The 17,418-nt window shown below is 37.2% G+C and overlaps 2 protein-coding genes and 1 long non-coding RNA gene across 3 annotated transcripts; all 3 read left to right on the forward strand.

Moving 5' to 3' along the window:
• Positions 1–117: 117 nt before the first annotated feature.
• LOC146305868 (Fc receptor-like protein 5) lies at positions 118–9,903 on the forward strand. Its single transcript, XM_084713144.1, has 14 exons — positions 118–331; positions 480–515; positions 639–908; positions 1,568–1,837; positions 3,566–3,865; positions 4,019–4,285; positions 5,633–5,893; positions 7,337–7,462; positions 7,624–7,800; positions 7,941–7,991; positions 8,086–8,142; positions 8,259–8,321; positions 8,819–8,878; positions 9,009–9,903. The coding sequence occupies exons 1-14, from the start codon at positions 295–297 to the stop codon at positions 9,011–9,013; spliced, it is 1,980 nt and encodes a 659-aa protein (XP_084569270.1). The 5' UTR covers positions 118–294; the 3' UTR covers positions 9,014–9,903.
• A 1,824-nt stretch (positions 9,904–11,727) lies between these two features.
• Positions 11,728–14,689, forward strand: LOC146305869 (sialoadhesin-like). The gene is made up of 5 exons (XM_084713145.1): positions 11,728–11,736; positions 12,558–12,888; positions 13,021–13,284; positions 14,018–14,260; positions 14,559–14,689. Exons 1-5 carry the CDS (start codon positions 11,728–11,730, stop codon positions 14,687–14,689), a joined length of 978 nt encoding a protein of 325 aa, XP_084569271.1.
• Positions 14,690–14,896: 207 nt separating this feature from the next.
• LOC146305870 (uncharacterized) lies at positions 14,897–17,124 on the forward strand. Its single transcript, XR_014769024.1, has 4 exons — positions 14,897–14,987; positions 15,572–15,797; positions 16,561–16,626; positions 16,721–17,124. It is a non-coding gene; the product is annotated as an uncharacterized LOC146305870 (long non-coding RNA).
• Positions 17,125–17,418: the final 294 nt, after the last annotated feature.

The following is a 17,418-nucleotide window of genomic DNA, read 5'->3' on the forward strand; positions in this document are numbered from 1 at the left end:
AATTGTTTCACCCCTTACTGTCATGGCGTTTTGGAATAAATTTATAGTCATCCACTTCCTCATTTCGTTAAAGAAACACTAGTCAATTTTTAGCTTTGTGTAAAAGGGAAGGAAGCACAGCCTGGCTAATCTCAGAAGAAGAAGTTGAAGAAAACTTTCTGATCCAATATTTCATGAGAATGTTTCTTCTGCTTCCCCACAGTTCCCGCTTTCTCTTCATATGCTGCTTCAAACCTTCTCTTTACACAAAATCAAGGTTTTTTTTGAAGCAGGGTGTCGGTGCTGGATGTGACGATGGGTCACACTTTTCTCTGTGTGCTGGGGTTATTCTGTGAGTACAGCAGTGACTTTCTCTGTTCAAATCATAGTTGTTATTATTAAAACCCCAGTTTTTATTGAATACCTGAGATTATTATGTATTGGATATACTTGTTTCTGTTAGTTTGATGTGTCTGATGAACTTTCAAATGTTATTTTAGTGCTGAAAATACTTGTCTACTTTGGACAGGCTCGAGGTAATTGCATAATTTTCTTTCTTTTTATATATTCACTCAAAATTCACCAACTGCATCACTCTTTTAACACATCCTCTTTTTGTTCTCTTTGTCTCAATGCATTTATATTTTCTTGGTGTTTAGATCCTGTGCTGACATTTGAGCCAAACTGGTCCGCTTTATTTACTGGAGACTCTGTGACTGTCATATGTGACGCAAGAGAAGGAGAAGAAACTGACTGGTATTACACAATAATGAAGGATGGTCATGTGCTTTCTAACACGAACACAAATAAGAACTATGCATTACAGTCTCTCTCTGTAGGCTACAGTGGCGAATGGTTGTGCTTTGTTCGTCCCAAGTTCTCAACATATTATACAAAAGAAAGTAATAAAGTCTCCCTAACTGTATCAGGTAAGTGACTCAAGTTTTACCACCATAACTAAGTCCACTTAAGGCTCTTATTTATGAGCTATGTGGATATAATCACTGTGTTTGGCAATTTACTAAATGTAGAAATTAGGTTGAGATTTAGAAACCTTAAAGAGATAGTTTGGATTTTTGAAGTAGGGTCACATGATGTAGGTATATATAGTCAGTGTATTTACATCACTAAATAGCAGTAAGCACACCAAGCACACACACACGAGCAGCAGCAACACTGGCATACAAGTTGCAGAAGAAGTGTACACTACATTTATAATATTTTCCCCGCTTTACTTTGCTGTCAGACAACCTTTTCCAAAAGGAAACCGCTATTATAGAAGCCAAATTCAGTCATTCTACCTCACAGAACACTGGAGCTGCTGATCAGTGCATCGATCGATTAGTTAGTTTGTGTTATTGCTTGGCTCCTGTGTTTTAAAAGGTTATTTCAGATTCACCAAACTCATCACAATAACACACAAACTAACAGATCGAGGCAGCAACAGAGCAGCAGCTCCTGCGTCCCTCCTCTGAAGCCAGTGTTTCATTCTAATGATGTGAAAAACATAAATCACTGACATGTTGGGACATTTGTTCATATTTTCAGTTAACTGAACTGAAGTAGTAAATCATCCTGTGTTGCACAGGTCGTGATGTGATCCTGCAAAGTCCTGCATCCACTGTGTATGAAGGAGAATCAGTGACTCTGCGCTGCAGGCATCGAACCTCGAGGGAAGAGAAAAACGCTTCTTTCTACAAAGACGGATCACTCATCGAAATGGACACAAACCATCAGTCACCCATTTCATCAAGAAGCACAGTTCAAATTACCATTCAACCACGGTCACGTGAGAGCTCTTACAAGTGTAAATTTGACGAGGACGAGGAATCACAACCAATAAAACTGAAAGTGGAATGTGAGTAGTTTTCATATTAAATTCTTGAAATTTAAGGATATTTTGCCACAAAGAGCTGCAAAAGTGATGATTTCTCTGCATTATCTGGATACACTGGACATTTAACAACAGAAAAAAGAGAAGACAGAGTTTAAATTGTAATCAGTTTTCAAATGTAAATTGGTATTTACCTTAATCGGTGGTAAGGTTTTTAATGACAGTTTAAAACATAAGAACCAAGAATGCTGGATTATATTACAAATTTTAATCGTCTCAACAGTTTATTCACCAACTAAACACATAGACAATACTGACATCACAAACTACAACAATAACAAACAAAACAAACTACAACAATAACAAACAAAACAAACTAGCAAAAACAAAATAATAATAATATTGAAATAAAATTCAATTTTAACAATAAGTTAAAACAGAAATCTGTTTGGATTTGGATTCATTTCAGGTGACTTATAAGTATTATTAATTCTTACAAACACATATTTCTTTCCCTTTTTTCCTCTTTGCCTTAAGTTTTTCCTTCATACTTTTTTGTTTGTTCCTTTTGTTTTTCTTTCCTCTTCCCCAGCTACATGCCTTCATTTACATTTACATGCATTGCGGTGGCATTTGATCACCAGCAACCGAATAGATCTAAGAATTATTGAATATTTTTTATTGAACTGTTCAAGATGTTTTTTTTTTTTTTGTAGGGCTGATTGTTGTTCCATTCATATCTGTTGTGTTATGAGATCCAACTATTGTGAGATGTTGATTTTTTTTTTCTACTTTTCCAGTTTAGTAGTATGGTTTTCTTGGCAATAGTTACTTCTAATCATCTTTTAACCTGGACTAATTAACAGGGACGATAACGACCATTTTATGTCTTTGATCTATATTAAACAGCACACAGACCAAAAGCTGAACTGAGAAAAGATAACACAGCAGGAGGCAACATGACCCTGACCTGCTCTGTGAACACACCATCATCTGGCTGGAAATACTTCTGGTACAGAGGCGAGAAAACCTCCAAACCCCTGACCACGGAAGACACTGACTTCCTCTCAAATGAAAAAATAAGTGTTTCAAAGGGAGGACTCTACTGGTGCAGAGGAGGAAGAGGAGAGCCAGTTTACTACACAGAGTACAGTGATTTAACCGGTACTGACAACACTGACAATTTGGATTTTATTTTATAGTCAAAATACACAACCCAGAAAACATACATTGTAATGATTTTTTAAAAATATATTGTTTATTGGTTTGACCTTTTGTCATTTTGTCTTCTTGAGCAGTCACATACAGGGCAGTTGTGACTCTGCAACCCAACTGGCCTGAGAGATACTATGGCGAGACGATCACTCTTACATGTGAAGTTGAGGATGGAGAAGACACTGAGTGGGAATATGACTGGGCATTTTCCAGGTCATACACACCTGGAAAACACTTCAAATATATAATTAGAAGTGCTCAGCCATCACACAGTGGAGACTACAATTGTTTGGGCAGACTGAAAAACGGAACGTCTTCAACAGGGTGGAGTGATGTTTTCACCTTGACACTATTTGACAGTAAGTCATATGTCATCGTCACAGTTTGTATTTGTGCATTACTTTATTTCAAGATCATATTCACATCTGCATTATAAATCTGAGGATAGAGAAAATGTGTATGATAGAAGAGGTGTATGTAATCAACCAAAGATGCATCATAACATGTTTTAAATCTGGGAAAATTGTTTTCCAACAGCACTTCTGCCTGTCCTCACTGTGTCTCCATCATGGTTGAGTCCTGGAGACTCAGTAACTCTGAACTGTAAAGTTAAACATCCATCTGCAGGATGGAGGTTCTACTGGTATAAGATTGTTCCCAATCTATCAGCCAGGTACTACAACCCTGAGCTGCTACCTGACAGCACCAATGGGACTGAACAGGATTCCTACATCGTCCATGGACAGACACACACAGCAGGATATGTGTGCAGAGCTGGAAGAGGAGATCCAGTGTATTACACTCATTACAGTGAACCAAAATTTGTTTGGTCTGGTGGTAGGTTTGTTTTGATCCTTTAGATGCTGGCACAAAAAATGAAAGTATTATATGTTGCTGACCCGACGGCCTCAGGCATGAAAATTACTTTAAAAAAAAAGGATTGTTTGCATTATATTAATCTTATTATTTTTTTTATGTGTTATTTTTCAGATTCTTATTCCTCAGCGTCTCTCACAGTGAGTCCTGACAGAGTGCAACACTTCACCAAAGACTCTGTCTCACTAACCTGTGAAGGAAACTCTACTGAGTGGAGAATGAGGAGGTTTTTAAAAACTGGCCAGCTAACATACTGTTCCTCCTGGGATAGAAGGACCGGATCCACATGCAAAACACATAGGTCGCAGTTCATCGATGGGGTGTACTGGTGTGAGTCTGAAAAAGGACAGTTCAGCAATGCAGTCAACATCACTGGACAGTGTAAGTTTAAATCTTTTTGTATCTGAATAATTTCAATGGTTTATTATATAGTTTTTGAATTTGTAGTTAACTAACATCGACTAAAGTGTCCTACAGATTCAGGCAAAGTATGGCCAGTCTATATTTGTTATTTATTTATTCTTAAATGAAATACCAGTCCTTATCATTAGTGTCTCAGTAGTGTTACCCAAAAACCTTTGCCAGAAATCTTCTTTTTGACAAACCATTAAACAAGCTCAGCAGGTTTAATTCATTCAAGTGTCATCTCTCAACATCATCCAAGAAAATGTTATAGGGATTTTATTGCTCACTGGAATCTTTATAACAATAGCCACCAACTATTTATGTTAAGTCAGTGAAATAATTCCCCAACCACAACACCTGGATGGATAGAGGTATAGACCCTATACAGAGAAAAAAAGCAGCTTTTTGTCAGCTGACAAGGAATAATACAGCACTGCTAGAGCAAGATGGAAAGCTGGCAACATGGAGGTAAAATTGAGCCATCAGGGAAGACTGGAGAGCAGGAGACTGATAACCCCAACACAAATAACACCAAAGATATGTGGCAGGAGATCCAGACCATCACAGGCTTCAAAAGCAGGAGCATCGTGTGTGAGGCCACACTTAAAGCTGAGCTTAAATAATTTTATGCTTGCTTTGATCTCCTAAATCACAGAGTCAGTTGTCAAGTCAGCCACCAGAGGACCGTTCACTGTCAGTAATCACAGGCAGATGTGAGAAAAATCTTGCTAATAGCGGATATGAGTAAAGCTGCTGGGCCTGATAACAGCGTGCCGTGCACTAAAAACACGCCCCAACAAGCTAGTAGATAAGATTTTAACATGTCACTGTCACAGGGGAGTGTTCTCCCCTTCTGCAAGACAGCCACCATCGCCTAAAAACTGTGCAGTATTTAGTCTAAATGTCCACCGCACTGTGGCTCTCACCACAGGAAGTGCTTTGAGAGAGCGCAAGAACACAACCACTCCCATGAAACTAACTGACAAACTTAGCACTCTGGGTCTGTAGTAGCACACTCTGCAACTGGAAATTTGACTTTGTCACAACCATACCCCAGACTGTTCAGATTGGCTGTCACATCTCCTAAACACTAGAAGTATCTGCTTGTTTGATTATTTATTGATTCTTACATACCAGCTGTATAAATGATAAAACACTTTAAAATGTTATTTTAACAAGCTCAATCCCATTTGTTCAGCTACTATATGCATCTGCAAAATAAATGCACACATTTAATGTATTCTTCTTATTGTACATAACCTTGTTCAACCTACACCAGCTCATCTCTAACCAAAACTTCACTTTCTTCTATCTTTTCCACAGACAGTGATGTGATCATGGTGAGCCCTGTCCGTCCTGCAGCTGAAGGGTTTTCTGTTACTCTTAGCTGCAAGTTGAAGACCGGAGATGCCCTTTCTCATGTGGATTTCTATAAAAACGACAAACTTATCCAAAATGATACCAGAAGTGAATTGACCATCCCTGCAGTGTCAAAGTCAGACGAAGGCTTTTACAAATGTAAAGGAAAAGATTCACGAGGTCTGCTGAGAGGGACGTCATCTGAGAGTTGGATGTCAGTAAAATGTGAGTATGATTAACCCAGTTCATCAGCATTTTTGGTAAGCTCTGTTATGGTCTGAGAAATCACTCAATAAGAATCAAAAAACAAGAGGTGACATTAAATTCTACATTATCTAGAAAGGGCTGTATCAGCAGCTTTTACATCAAGCCCTTTGTGCAGTGCCACTTTTAGTGTGTAGGTCACACAGGGTACATTAATAAGCCCTAAACTGCTTATGGTGTTCACACAGTTGCTGCATAATATGCAGTCAAACCAGGGTGTGCACTTGGTGTTGCTCAGCTTGTCGTTTGTGGGGCCTCTGCCTCTGCTTGTCATTTGTTGTTGAAGAAGTTAGCTGCTTTTTCCAAGTCAACAAACAGCCTTACTTTGCCATCTATGAAGTAAAACCCAAAATACTTTTACACATTTCTTCTCAGATGTTTTGATTGTTCACTCAGGACAGCTCTGCTCACTATTGTCCTCCATTTCCACAGCAAAACATTACTAGCTTAGTTTAATAACAGGTGAATAGGGCATGCAATAGGTCAAGCTGATAGATAAGTTTTAGAGCGTCCTCTGCTGGATCACAAGCCAAAGTACATTCAACAGTCTGATGAACTTTTTCCCTGCATTCCAATACCCATAGTACCATACTATTTACTATGCCAGAAAAAGATTTAGTATGTCCCAATTCATAGTATGTTAAATACAGAATGTCAAAAATACCATAAGATTTTGCAGTATGCAAGCCAGCATGCTTTTCTGGTTATTATTACCCACAATCCTTTGTGATGAGTGTATGAGCAAGAGGGTTAAAGTTCAAGGTGCCATGTTTTGAGGAAGTAGTATATCCCAACTGTATGCATACTGCATGTAACAGTACATACAGTACTCTGAAAGGGCTGTTACTGTAGAAATCATTCAGATGTACCATGTGTTTTTGTGACCATGAGTTGATGCAGGATTTTCTGCACATGCATGCACTTTGCTTCACTGGTGGCCCAGTACAGCTTAGCCCTGGCCAGTCTGAGGATTACCACGTCCCCGGATTCAAAGGTAGCATTGTGGGTTTTCAGGAGCACACGCGGTGATGTTTTTTGGAGATGGTGATATCATCTGTGCATTTGCTAATGTAGCACAGTCAAAGATGCTGCAGACTTCTTCTGGTCAGTTATATGTTAATATGTAGGTGGCAGCTTTCTTGAACATGTTCCAGTCCAGAAACGGTCTTGCAGGGCTGAGGTAGCTCTAGGCGGCTTCTAAACCATTCTGTGATACTGTGATACTTACTGTGTAAGTGTATTTTACTGTGTTGTTATACTTGTTCATTTATCCATGTGTTCTTGTGTGTATAGCCTATGCTGTATGTGTGAATGTGATTGTACAGACTATTGCTATTTTTGCCACCTATCTCCTGTTTTAAAAAGTACCATATAAGAAATTTTAATATAAATTATTTATTATAGCCGTGTCCAGGCCTCTAACTCAGCCAAAGTCTCAGTTTCCTGTGCTGTGGATTGTTGGGCCCATTTGTGGAGTTTTACTGATTATTCTCCTACTGCTGTTTCTGTATCGCTACACAAAGTCAAAAGGTGAGATAACCTCTTCTGATATTAAATTGATTACACTCTTATTAGTCAAAACAGCATATATATTATGATCTACTACTGAAATGTAGTGTAGAATAGATCAATTTGCTGTACAAACTCATGTAACAGCAGATGTCCTTTTTTACAGGTTCATTTTTTATCAGGTTGGTACAACACTCTTTTCTCTCATTCTCAACAAAAGACTAGTACATTACAGTCCACTGTAATCACTGTATGTTTTGGGCCCATCAGACCTCAGAGCACCAATCAGCGCTCTGCTACAGACCACATGATCAACCAGGATGAAACTCAAGGCAAAGAATATGCTTCTCCTCTCAACGGTCAGCCTTAATCCTGATTAATTTCATGTTTTATCCTCAAGTAACATTATCATATCTTATTTTATCATATCATATAATATCCAAATTCATACAATTAAAATTATTAATATGACCTTGGCTTGATTTTCGCTGCTCTGTAGAATATGCTTGTCTCTATGAAACCATCAAAGACCATGAAGAAGCTGAAAATGGTACAGTACATACTTATACATACTGTAATAAGATGATTTCAGGTAACTGTGAATTGCCTGACAGTCACTTTAGTTAAAAATATCTATGTTTCAGATGAATCCAGTGATGTCATATACTCTTTGATTGAGCTCAAAAACATTGCTAAGAAGGGTGAGTGTTTTTTTTTTGTTTTTTTTAATGTAGTGAGAATTACAGTCGAGATGCTTTTGTGGGCCAGCTGTGCCGAAATTAACTCACTTCATGCATTCATCTGATCCTTCTACCAGGGAAGCATAAATTACCAGAAGATGGCGATGTTTACTCAAATTATGAGATTGAATCAGCTGCAGGTACAGTACAACACACTTCACTTTAAATATATCAGAAAGTTTTTATTGGGTCCTGTATTGTCCTGTGTAATTTTTGAATACTACCAATAAGAGAAGCTAATGTCTGTAGTAGACAAACATACTATATAATCTTAGATCCTCCTCATACTGGCCATTAAGAGATCAATGAAAATGAAACGTGGCTTCTGTTTGAAATGACGATCTGATGTATGCTGAGGTATGCTACCATAATAAAGCCAAAAATGACAAAAGTATACATTTGTCATTGTAGACAAGTGTAGACAAAAGTCTACATTCACCAGCAGCTGTTACTGTGCATCATGATTGTCTTGGACACCTTTAAGAAATATGTTTCAGTGTTTGTAAATGGTAAAATGGCTTCCACTGAGTAAGCATTGCTGCAGAAAACAGTACGCACATATCAGTACATTCTCATTGTAAACTGGGGCATTACTGGCAAACAGAAATACAAAATCATCTCTCTTTTCTCTTCATAGGAAGAGCAGCAGCAGCAGATGAAACAATTTATTCTGACGTCAAAACAGGAGCAGCTCATGGTAATAATGGAGTGATAATATAATGTGCATATTGGGATTAATCATTGTAATTATTTATGTTATAAATAGTTAAATACATCCTCTATTCTCGAATCACCCTGAAGCTGTTTTTCCTTTGCTTTTCTTCCAGATTAATAGAGAGATTTGCATCAACAAAGTGAATTGAATGGATGACAACATGAAAAACTACAGTTTTTGTGGCTTTTATGTTCCTGATGTGTCCATCTCTGTTATCCAAAAATTAGACTGTATTGTTTTCGGCCCGACAGCTGATCATTTTAAAGAAATACATGATAAGTTTTAATGTACTGTTACACATAAAGACTACAGTTTATCAAAAAATAATCATTTAAATGTTCCGTCTTTGTTACAATGTACTGTCACTTTATTTTTTTAAAGCTCGTGTAGAAAACTTTGTGTGCAGATGTTCCAAAAAACGTTATTATTTAAGGTTCAATACAGCAGCTTTATGCAGCTTTAAAGGACCAGTGTGTTGGATTTAGTTGCATCTAGTGGTGAAATAGCAGAATGCAACCAACTTGACTGCCAAATGCAAAGGCTGTGAGTGTCAGAACCAGGGTTTAGTTTGTCTGTTATGTAGAAACTCGCAGAACAGGACGAGGAGCAAAAGGACCCACGGTGTATATAGATATAAATGCTCATCATTATTATGTTTTCGGGGACAGGAGGAATGTGGAGGTGCAAGAGCTGAGATGTGGCCAAAAACTTGACGCTTTGAATGAGACAGGGAGCAACTAGATTCTCTACTGCAGAGACACTCATGGCCCTTGTTTTTGTAGTCCGATGAACCATCCTATATTTCTTTGATATTGATCTAAAAATCTAAACAATTCTAAACAAAACTGTCTTTATGATGAGATATCACTGTAAGTGTAATGATGAAATGCTTCAGGTTGAAAATTTGTAGTAGAACTACTGTAGTAGAGTAAGGGAAATAAATCTGAATTCTGTGATCTCTCCCAAGTTGTCTAAATTGTACTTCACCGTTTTGCATATATGGCTCCTCTCTCTCTTGTGATGTTACACACTGTGAAATTATTTTGTTTGCCAACTTCCTCATTTTATTTTATTTTTTTTTCTTATTAAACTGGTGTCAGGTGCAGTTGTATTCAAAACCACAGTCTTTCATTAATGATTTTAATGGTTATTTATTGGCATGCTTTGAGAACTGGATTTCTGTCACTTTAATTAATATGGATTTCACTTATATTCTGATGGCTTAATGTGTTAAACGCCTTAGAGGAACGGACAATGCATCTTTGAATGAGGGAAGAGGAACTGTGACCTTGAGTTCCGTTCAGTCATGCTGACGAGATGCGGCTTCTTCTGTGGTTGTGGTCGTAAAAAATAACCATGGCAGTGTATTGAAGAAGAAAAAGAAGATGTGCTTTGTTAATCATCCTTGGGGAAAATTCAGATTTTCACAATTGTTATTTTTTACACATGCATAGGGTGAATACACACATGCACGTGTTCAAGGGCCTCACGGCACTGCCCTGATGAGGGAAAGGACGCAACCTGCCACATGTTTATATTCATCAGAGTTGGGTCCGTTTGTGCTGGACAGAAACCCACTCACATCCACTAACATCTGGATTTTGTCTTCAATTGGAAAGGGTACAATTGGCATTCACTCCTGTGTCAAATAACTCTGTAGTCATGGGTGATTAATCTGATAGGCAGTGATGGAAACACGACACGTTTAGACCAGCTTGAAGGTATGTGTTCAACTTATGATGTGCTTATCTTTAGTAATGTATCTAAATGGTGGGTTTTATTTACTATATTTTCTCCACAATAAAAGTCTCTTATTTTGTCATATAAAAGCTTTTATTATGAAGGAGCAAATCAGTAAATGTTGGGTTTTCATATACAGTACATTAACACAGCTCCTGTCAGCAGAAAAAGCAAACATGAACCAGTAAAATAAAGCAGATACCTGAAAGTGCAAAGAAACTAAAGTCTAAATCCTCCTGCAGTTGTTAGCGGAGCAACATTTAGCTGTTGGAGCTGAACTTCTGTGCCTGTCCAGCACAAATATGGTGCTGCCAAAAATAAAACACAGCCATGCCATTCATGATTTTTTTTAAATTTGATATATGTATAAAATCACCATTTACTATATCACATATCAAACTGCAGTTCACAGTAGTGAGTGAACTTGTCACACTAACTGCAATGGTGTGAACTTTGTGCCAACAGGAAGGAAGGAGAGATAGAGCATTTTTAGGAGAGAAAAAAAACGAAGAGAGAAAAAAAAAAGCTATGAGCTCATTGATGTGAGATATAGATTCTTTTTTCCCTCCCTGTTTATGTTTAGCCTTGCACATCTAGCACTAAAAGTGGAAACAGGTGTCAGACGCAGAGAGACGGTGTCGGGGTTGGAAGTGAAGATGGGGCACACTTTGCTCTGTGTGTGCTTCTGTGAGTACATCACTGACTTTCTCTGTTTGAATGCTACAGAAAGTATCTGCTGTGAAAATAGTTTTTCACTTTTTTTTGTCTCTAACCAATGTTGTTCAGAGCCGAGGGCGTGAATGTTGTGACACTGTTGTTTCCATAGCAGTAAACTGTGTTTATCTTTCTACCGTATCTTTATGTGATATATAAATTTTCTCATCTTTATTTCTTGGCTGGTAACAGACTGTTATGGTCATGTTGGCTGATTTGCAGTAATGACATCTAGACAATGTCTAACCACTGTTACCAGTTCATTAAAGATCAGCTGTTTTTGAGTGTCTTTGTTTAAGTTTGTGTTAGTTTCCTAACGTCTGATGAAGTTTTTTCAATCTTTATTTTAGTGCTGAATACACTCCTGTACTGCGGACATGCTGAAGGTAACTGGAAATTGTTTTCTGTTGTTCATTGTAGACAATAGCTCCCCTTTTTTCGCATACCCCCTTCAGAAGCTGAAAGTTTATGCCCTTCTCCCCACAATTATTCCAAAAAAAACAATAATTGGAGAAACAATTGATAAGAAAGGATTCACGATGAATTTTAGTGAAATAATGGTTAGCATGATAGCATCAGCAAATTTTTGTTTATTACCAATATACAAATTATATTTATTTATTTTTGTCTCTCGTCACCCACTTCCCCCCTGAAAACTTACACATATCACATCTATCTGAATTGCATCATCTTTTTTGTTTTATTTTCTGTCAGTGTGTTTGTCATTGGTCCATGCATCATCACAAGTAAGGCAATGACTAACAAGTTCTTAATAGTGTTAACTTTGTAGTCCTCAAAACTAAAACTTAACTTCTAGTTTGTACTTTTTCTTTAACAGCATGTATATGTGTGTTGGGCTCTAGATGCTATACTGACCGTTAAGGCAAACTGGTCCACTTTGTTCATTGGGGAGTGTGTTACATTCACATGTCACATAAGGAAAGGAAATGACAAAGACTGGGGTTAAACATTCAGCGCTTACCTGTGAATCCATCTTAATGATAATAGATATTATGATGTCACATTTTAAGTGGAGAGTTTGGATTCTGGATCAAACAATCATACCTTTTTGTCCAGGGTGATAGCAAAGATGTGTAACTCTTGCAGTATCAACCTTGAGATTTTTCTCTTTTTTATTTTTCTCGTTTCATTTCACGGCAAATGTATGAAATGTGCAAAACTGCAATTATTCCACCAACAAGACTAGACTTTACAAGTTTTCAGTCACTTTCTAACAGACAAACCCAAGCCTGTCCTCACTGTGTCTCCATCATGGCCGAGTCCTGGAGCCTCAGTGACTCTGAACTGTAAGGTTGAAGATCCATCGGCAGGATGGAGGTTCAAATGGTATAAGATTGTTCCCAAAATACCAGGCGGCTACAGACGTGAGCTTCTACCTGGAAGCACAGATGGAACTGAACAGGATTCCTACATTGTTCATGGAGAGAAAAACACAGCAGGATATATGTGTAAAGCTGGAAGAGAAGATCCAGTTTATTACACTAATTACAGTGCACCAAGGTTTATCTGGTCTGGAGGTCAGTATGTTGGTCTGTGTCTTTCTCTGTTGTCTTTCTCTGTTCCCGAGTTAATATTTTAAACAATCAAAAGATCATGTTTACTGTTCTGTTCTTATTCTGATATTTCTGTGCTCGAATGCTGTTTTTCAGATTTTCATCCAGTCTCAGTCAAAGTGAGTCCTGACAGAGTGCAGCACTTCTCCTCTGAGTCTGTCTCGCTGAAATGTGAGGGAAACTCTGCTGAGTGGAGAGTGAGGAAGTTTACTCAGAACAGCCGCCTGTCAAATTGTTCTGAATGGGGGACTATGAATGGATCCACATGCAACGTCCACAGACTTCCAAGCAAAACAGCAGTGTACTGGTGTGAGACTGGATCAGGTCAATTCAGCGCTGCAGTCAACATCACTGAGCAAAGTAATCATATTTTTGTCTTATTACTTATCTGTTTTCTATTTGTGAGACACCTGCTGTAGTAGATCTAAGATGCAGTCACAAAACCTGAGATCAAAATGAAGGCGTGTGTGGTCTGATCCATGAGTGCTGAATTTTCAGTGTGTTATATTTAGACTGAACAACCAATGTAGTGAAATGTTAAAGAGACAGTTCACCCCAAAATCAAAAATGCATATTTATCCCCTGCTCTGTAGTAATGTTTATACATCTCGATTTTTTTTTTTTTTTTTTTTTTTTTTTTTTTTGTTTTGGAGACATCGACTGTAGATGTCTGCCTTTTCTCCAGTATAATGGAACTAAATTGCACTAGTCCTGCTGTGCTCAAATTGCCAAAACATATATATTTGAAAAACTCAACAGCAATGTCTCTTTCCAAAGATCATGACCTGGATATTGAAGAAAATCCACAGACCTTGTGAGCAGTTTGCAGTAGATTCTACTGCAGAAATTGCTCACAACAAGGTCTGTGGATTTTCTTGAGCAATTAAGACGTGATTTCGGGAAAGAGACGTTGTTGAGTTTTTGAAATGTATTTTTTGGTGCTTTGAGCACCACAGGACTAATGCTATTAAGCTCCACTATATTGGAGAGAAGGTAGACATCTTCATGGATGATATCTCCAAAAACTGTAATGGTACATATGATGTACATGACTGCAACAGTTGAAACTTGACATTTTCTGACTGTTTTCCAGAGACAGATATCATCCTGGTGAGTCCCGTCCATCCTGTGACTGAGGGAGACCCAGTCACTCTTGGCTGCAAATTGAGGAATGGGACGCTAGCTTCGGAAGTGTCTTTCTATCGAAATAAAGATCTCATCCAAAGTAACGGGAGAGAGGAGCTGAATATCTCTGCAGTGTCAAAGTCAGACGAGGGCTTCTACAGCTGTAAATGTTGTGGCCAAGAGTCACCTCAGAGTTGGGTGGCAGTAAAATGTGAGTCGAACTTTCTTTCACACTTCCTTTCTCAGATGCTGTGTCATAATCTAAGATTTAAAAAGTTGTTAAATACTTAACAGAATTAGAAATAATGATAGCTGACTTCTTATCAAAAACAGGAATTATTTCCTGCGTGTGTACAGGCATGAAGAGTATGTGTTTATCAGTATTATGCTGATCTGTTTCTGTGTCTGGCCACATGATTCCATACATGTGTGCTCTTATGTATGCACTTATGCATTTATATATTAACCATGAATTAACATTTATGAATACTTATTTATCATTACTGCAGTGTCCAGGACTGAACGCTCTTCATTTCTTCTGCCACTGATCACTGGTTTGGGCTGTGGAGCTGTACTGATTATTCTCCTGCTGCTGTTGTGTTGCTGCAGAAAATCAAAGAGTGAGACATTTTCTTTTTAATATTTGATGGATTAAAATTAGATTATTCAAAATCATTTATCAGTTTTCAATACAAAACCATATAAAAATGATTTGTTTTTCACAGATCCATACTTTCCAAGGTTGGTGCAACAATCTCTTCTCTCTTGAACTTAAAAGCAGTATATCTTCCTTATTAAATTTACTGTTTATACTTTATTTTTAATCACGTTTTTCACTATATCTCTTAGGACCACACAACCACAGAGAACCAATCAGAGCTCTGGTCCAGGTCAAGTGTTTAACCAAGACCAAACTAAGCCAGAAGTTCATCTCCATGGTCAGCCTTAAAAATAATCGATTAATTTCATGAGTTATCAGTTCATATTTATGGCTTTATCATTTCTACCACTCACTCTGATTTTTAATGACTGTTTCCAAAATCAACTAATCAGTCACTTTGTCAAATACAATGAACTCATCTACCAGAGCTTAAAATAGTTTGTTGCTTCTAGCTCAGTTAAATGCAACAGAGGCCGACTAGACAGAAAAACACATTTTCAACCATCCCACTATAAGAATAGATAATAACACTATCATGGGTTTATGTTATAACATTTTATACAATTTGAGTCACACCTAAATACAAATATGCATTTGCAAATATTTCTAAGACAATTTTAAAATGTATTTGAAGGTATTTAAAGAAAAGAAGTAGCTCATATCATGAACTTTTACTTTGACTTCACTGCTCTGTAGGTGATGCTTGTCTCTATGAATCAATCGGAAGCCCCCAGAACACTGATAATGGTAAAGAAAATACTTTTTATTTACACAGTGCAACCAGAAACACAAGAATGGAATGATTTACGATGACTTACCATAACTGACAATCCCATAAATTCTGAACCATGTGTGTTTCAGATGCAGACGTCACATACTCTTTGATTCAGCTTAAAAATGTTAAAAGTGAGTACTTAAGATACCAGCATAAAATACTATAGTTAAGAGACATTTTCCAGCCTGGAATTGCCTAAATAAAAGAAAGTATTCATTTACTTCCTCATGCATCTGATTATTTTAACAGAACAGTGTAATGAACCAGAGGAGAGGTCTGTGTACACCACAGTGAAGATAAGAGCAGCTGCAGGTACAGTCACTTACTAAAGTCCGTCTAACATTTTATACTGAAAGTCTGAAATATCACTGAAAATGACCCTGAAGGTCAAATGACCACAGTCATCTCATGTAGTTACTACACACCATCACCAGGTGTCGACAGTGAGAAATTGTCTAATGCTACATGACATAGAGGCTGTATTTGTATTTTTTAAATTACAAATCCTGTCATTTGATTCTGATGTTTCATAAAAAAAACTTAATTGTACTTCCTGTTTTTTTGTTTTTTTGCCGTCAGGTTATAGTGCTCAATGCTTATTTTCTTTTTTTTTCTGTCTTGGGATTTTAATTGATTATTTCATTGATTAGCAGTGTGTATGGAATCTCCAAATCCTTATTTGTTTATTTCCTTTGCATGAATTATATTCACTCAACTTTGTTTCACTCTTTATTTCTCCTCTGGGTGTAATTTCAAGTACATATGATCCATCAAAGTAGATGACCGTCACTAAAACAGAGAGCTGAATGAGAATATTACTTCAGTTACAACTGGGATACACGTGTTATAGGTGGAGAGAGAGTCTGTAACCATATAGAACATGCAACTACATTTAATGGATAGTGAAAAAGCACCCAGATTATCTGATAAATAATCCACAAGGCCTATTGATATTATTGTGTGTATTTTAACATGATATTAATATTATTTTTTTTGAAATATCACAATCATTGTCAATAGTGTTGCAGATGCAATCTGGGACTGTACTGATGAATAATCATCTCTCCTTTTATAGGAAATCCATCTCCTGCAGAAACAGATGGAGCTGTTTATTCTGAAATCAACCTAGGAACAACTCCAGGTAATAATGCTGCTACGTAACTTGCATGTTGTGATTTGTGCCTTTAATTATATCTTTAATATCCTTGTATCTGCTTTCTCTGGTTTTCTTCCAGGTCCATAAGGAGAAGGTGTTTCCCTCGTCTTTTAACCATGAATTGACACTGTATGCAAATGGATGTAATTTTACACTTTTAAATCTTAATTTTTGATCATTTTATGCACCAAGCCACACTGTTGTGTTTGAATTTGATTTTGTATGATTTTCTCCACACAGTTTTGTGCCTCACAGTTACCAAACGGCTGGACATCTGGAAAAAAAAAAAAAATGACTGGACAGAGAAGACATAAAACCAGAAATGTCAGAAAAATTAAGAATTAAATCTTTTGAAGGCTGCTGGCTTTCTTTTGTTTTAAGTTTCCAAATATAACATCGGCAGAACTGTTGCAAAGTTGAGGGCTTCGTCCCTGTGTGTCCTGTATACTAATCTTTATAGTAATGTCTTCATGCATGCATGTCTGCAGGAAATCAACTCACCTAATAGTTTTAAACACATGGGAAATGATCCAATACTTGTACAATCAGATGTTAATCAAACTGCAACTTTAAATGACAATGACAATTACACCCAATGAAGAGACAGGACATTTTTTTCCAAATATTTTACAGTTACATTTGTGTTTTGTGAAGTGTTTGGTTTCAGAGGTGAATAAGACTGATTGAATAAAACTGATTTTATTTTTTCCCAGCTGTGAGCAGCTCATCCATATTCCTTTGTGACTGCATTGCAGGAGAGCAATCACCACTAGCCAC

The sequence above is a fragment of the Lutjanus erythropterus genome, chromosome 23 (assembly GCF_056507025.1).
Source record: "Lutjanus erythropterus isolate fLutEry1 chromosome 23, fLutEry1.hap2, whole genome shotgun sequence".
Lineage (NCBI taxonomy): Eukaryota > Metazoa > Chordata > Actinopteri > Lutjaniformes > Lutjanidae > Lutjanus > Lutjanus erythropterus.

Coding starts and splice junctions, on each gene's coding strand:
- LOC146305868 (XM_084713144.1), top strand. CDS start 295: ATGGGTCACACTTTTCTCTGTGTGCTGGGGTTATTCT. Junction 516..638: donor CTACTTTGGACAGGCTCGAG/GTAATTGCATAA, acceptor CTTGGTGTTTAG/ATCCTGTGCTGACATTTGAG. Junction 909..1,567: donor AGTCTCCCTAACTGTATCAG/GTAAGTGACTCA, acceptor TGTGTTGCACAG/GTCGTGATGTGATCCTGCAA.
- LOC146305869 (XM_084713145.1), top strand. Junction 12,889..13,020: donor AAGGTTTATCTGGTCTGGAG/GTCAGTATGTTG, acceptor GCTGTTTTTCAG/ATTTTCATCCAGTCTCAGTC. Junction 13,285..14,017: donor AGTCAACATCACTGAGCAAA/GTAATCATATTT, acceptor ACTGTTTTCCAG/AGACAGATATCATCCTGGTG.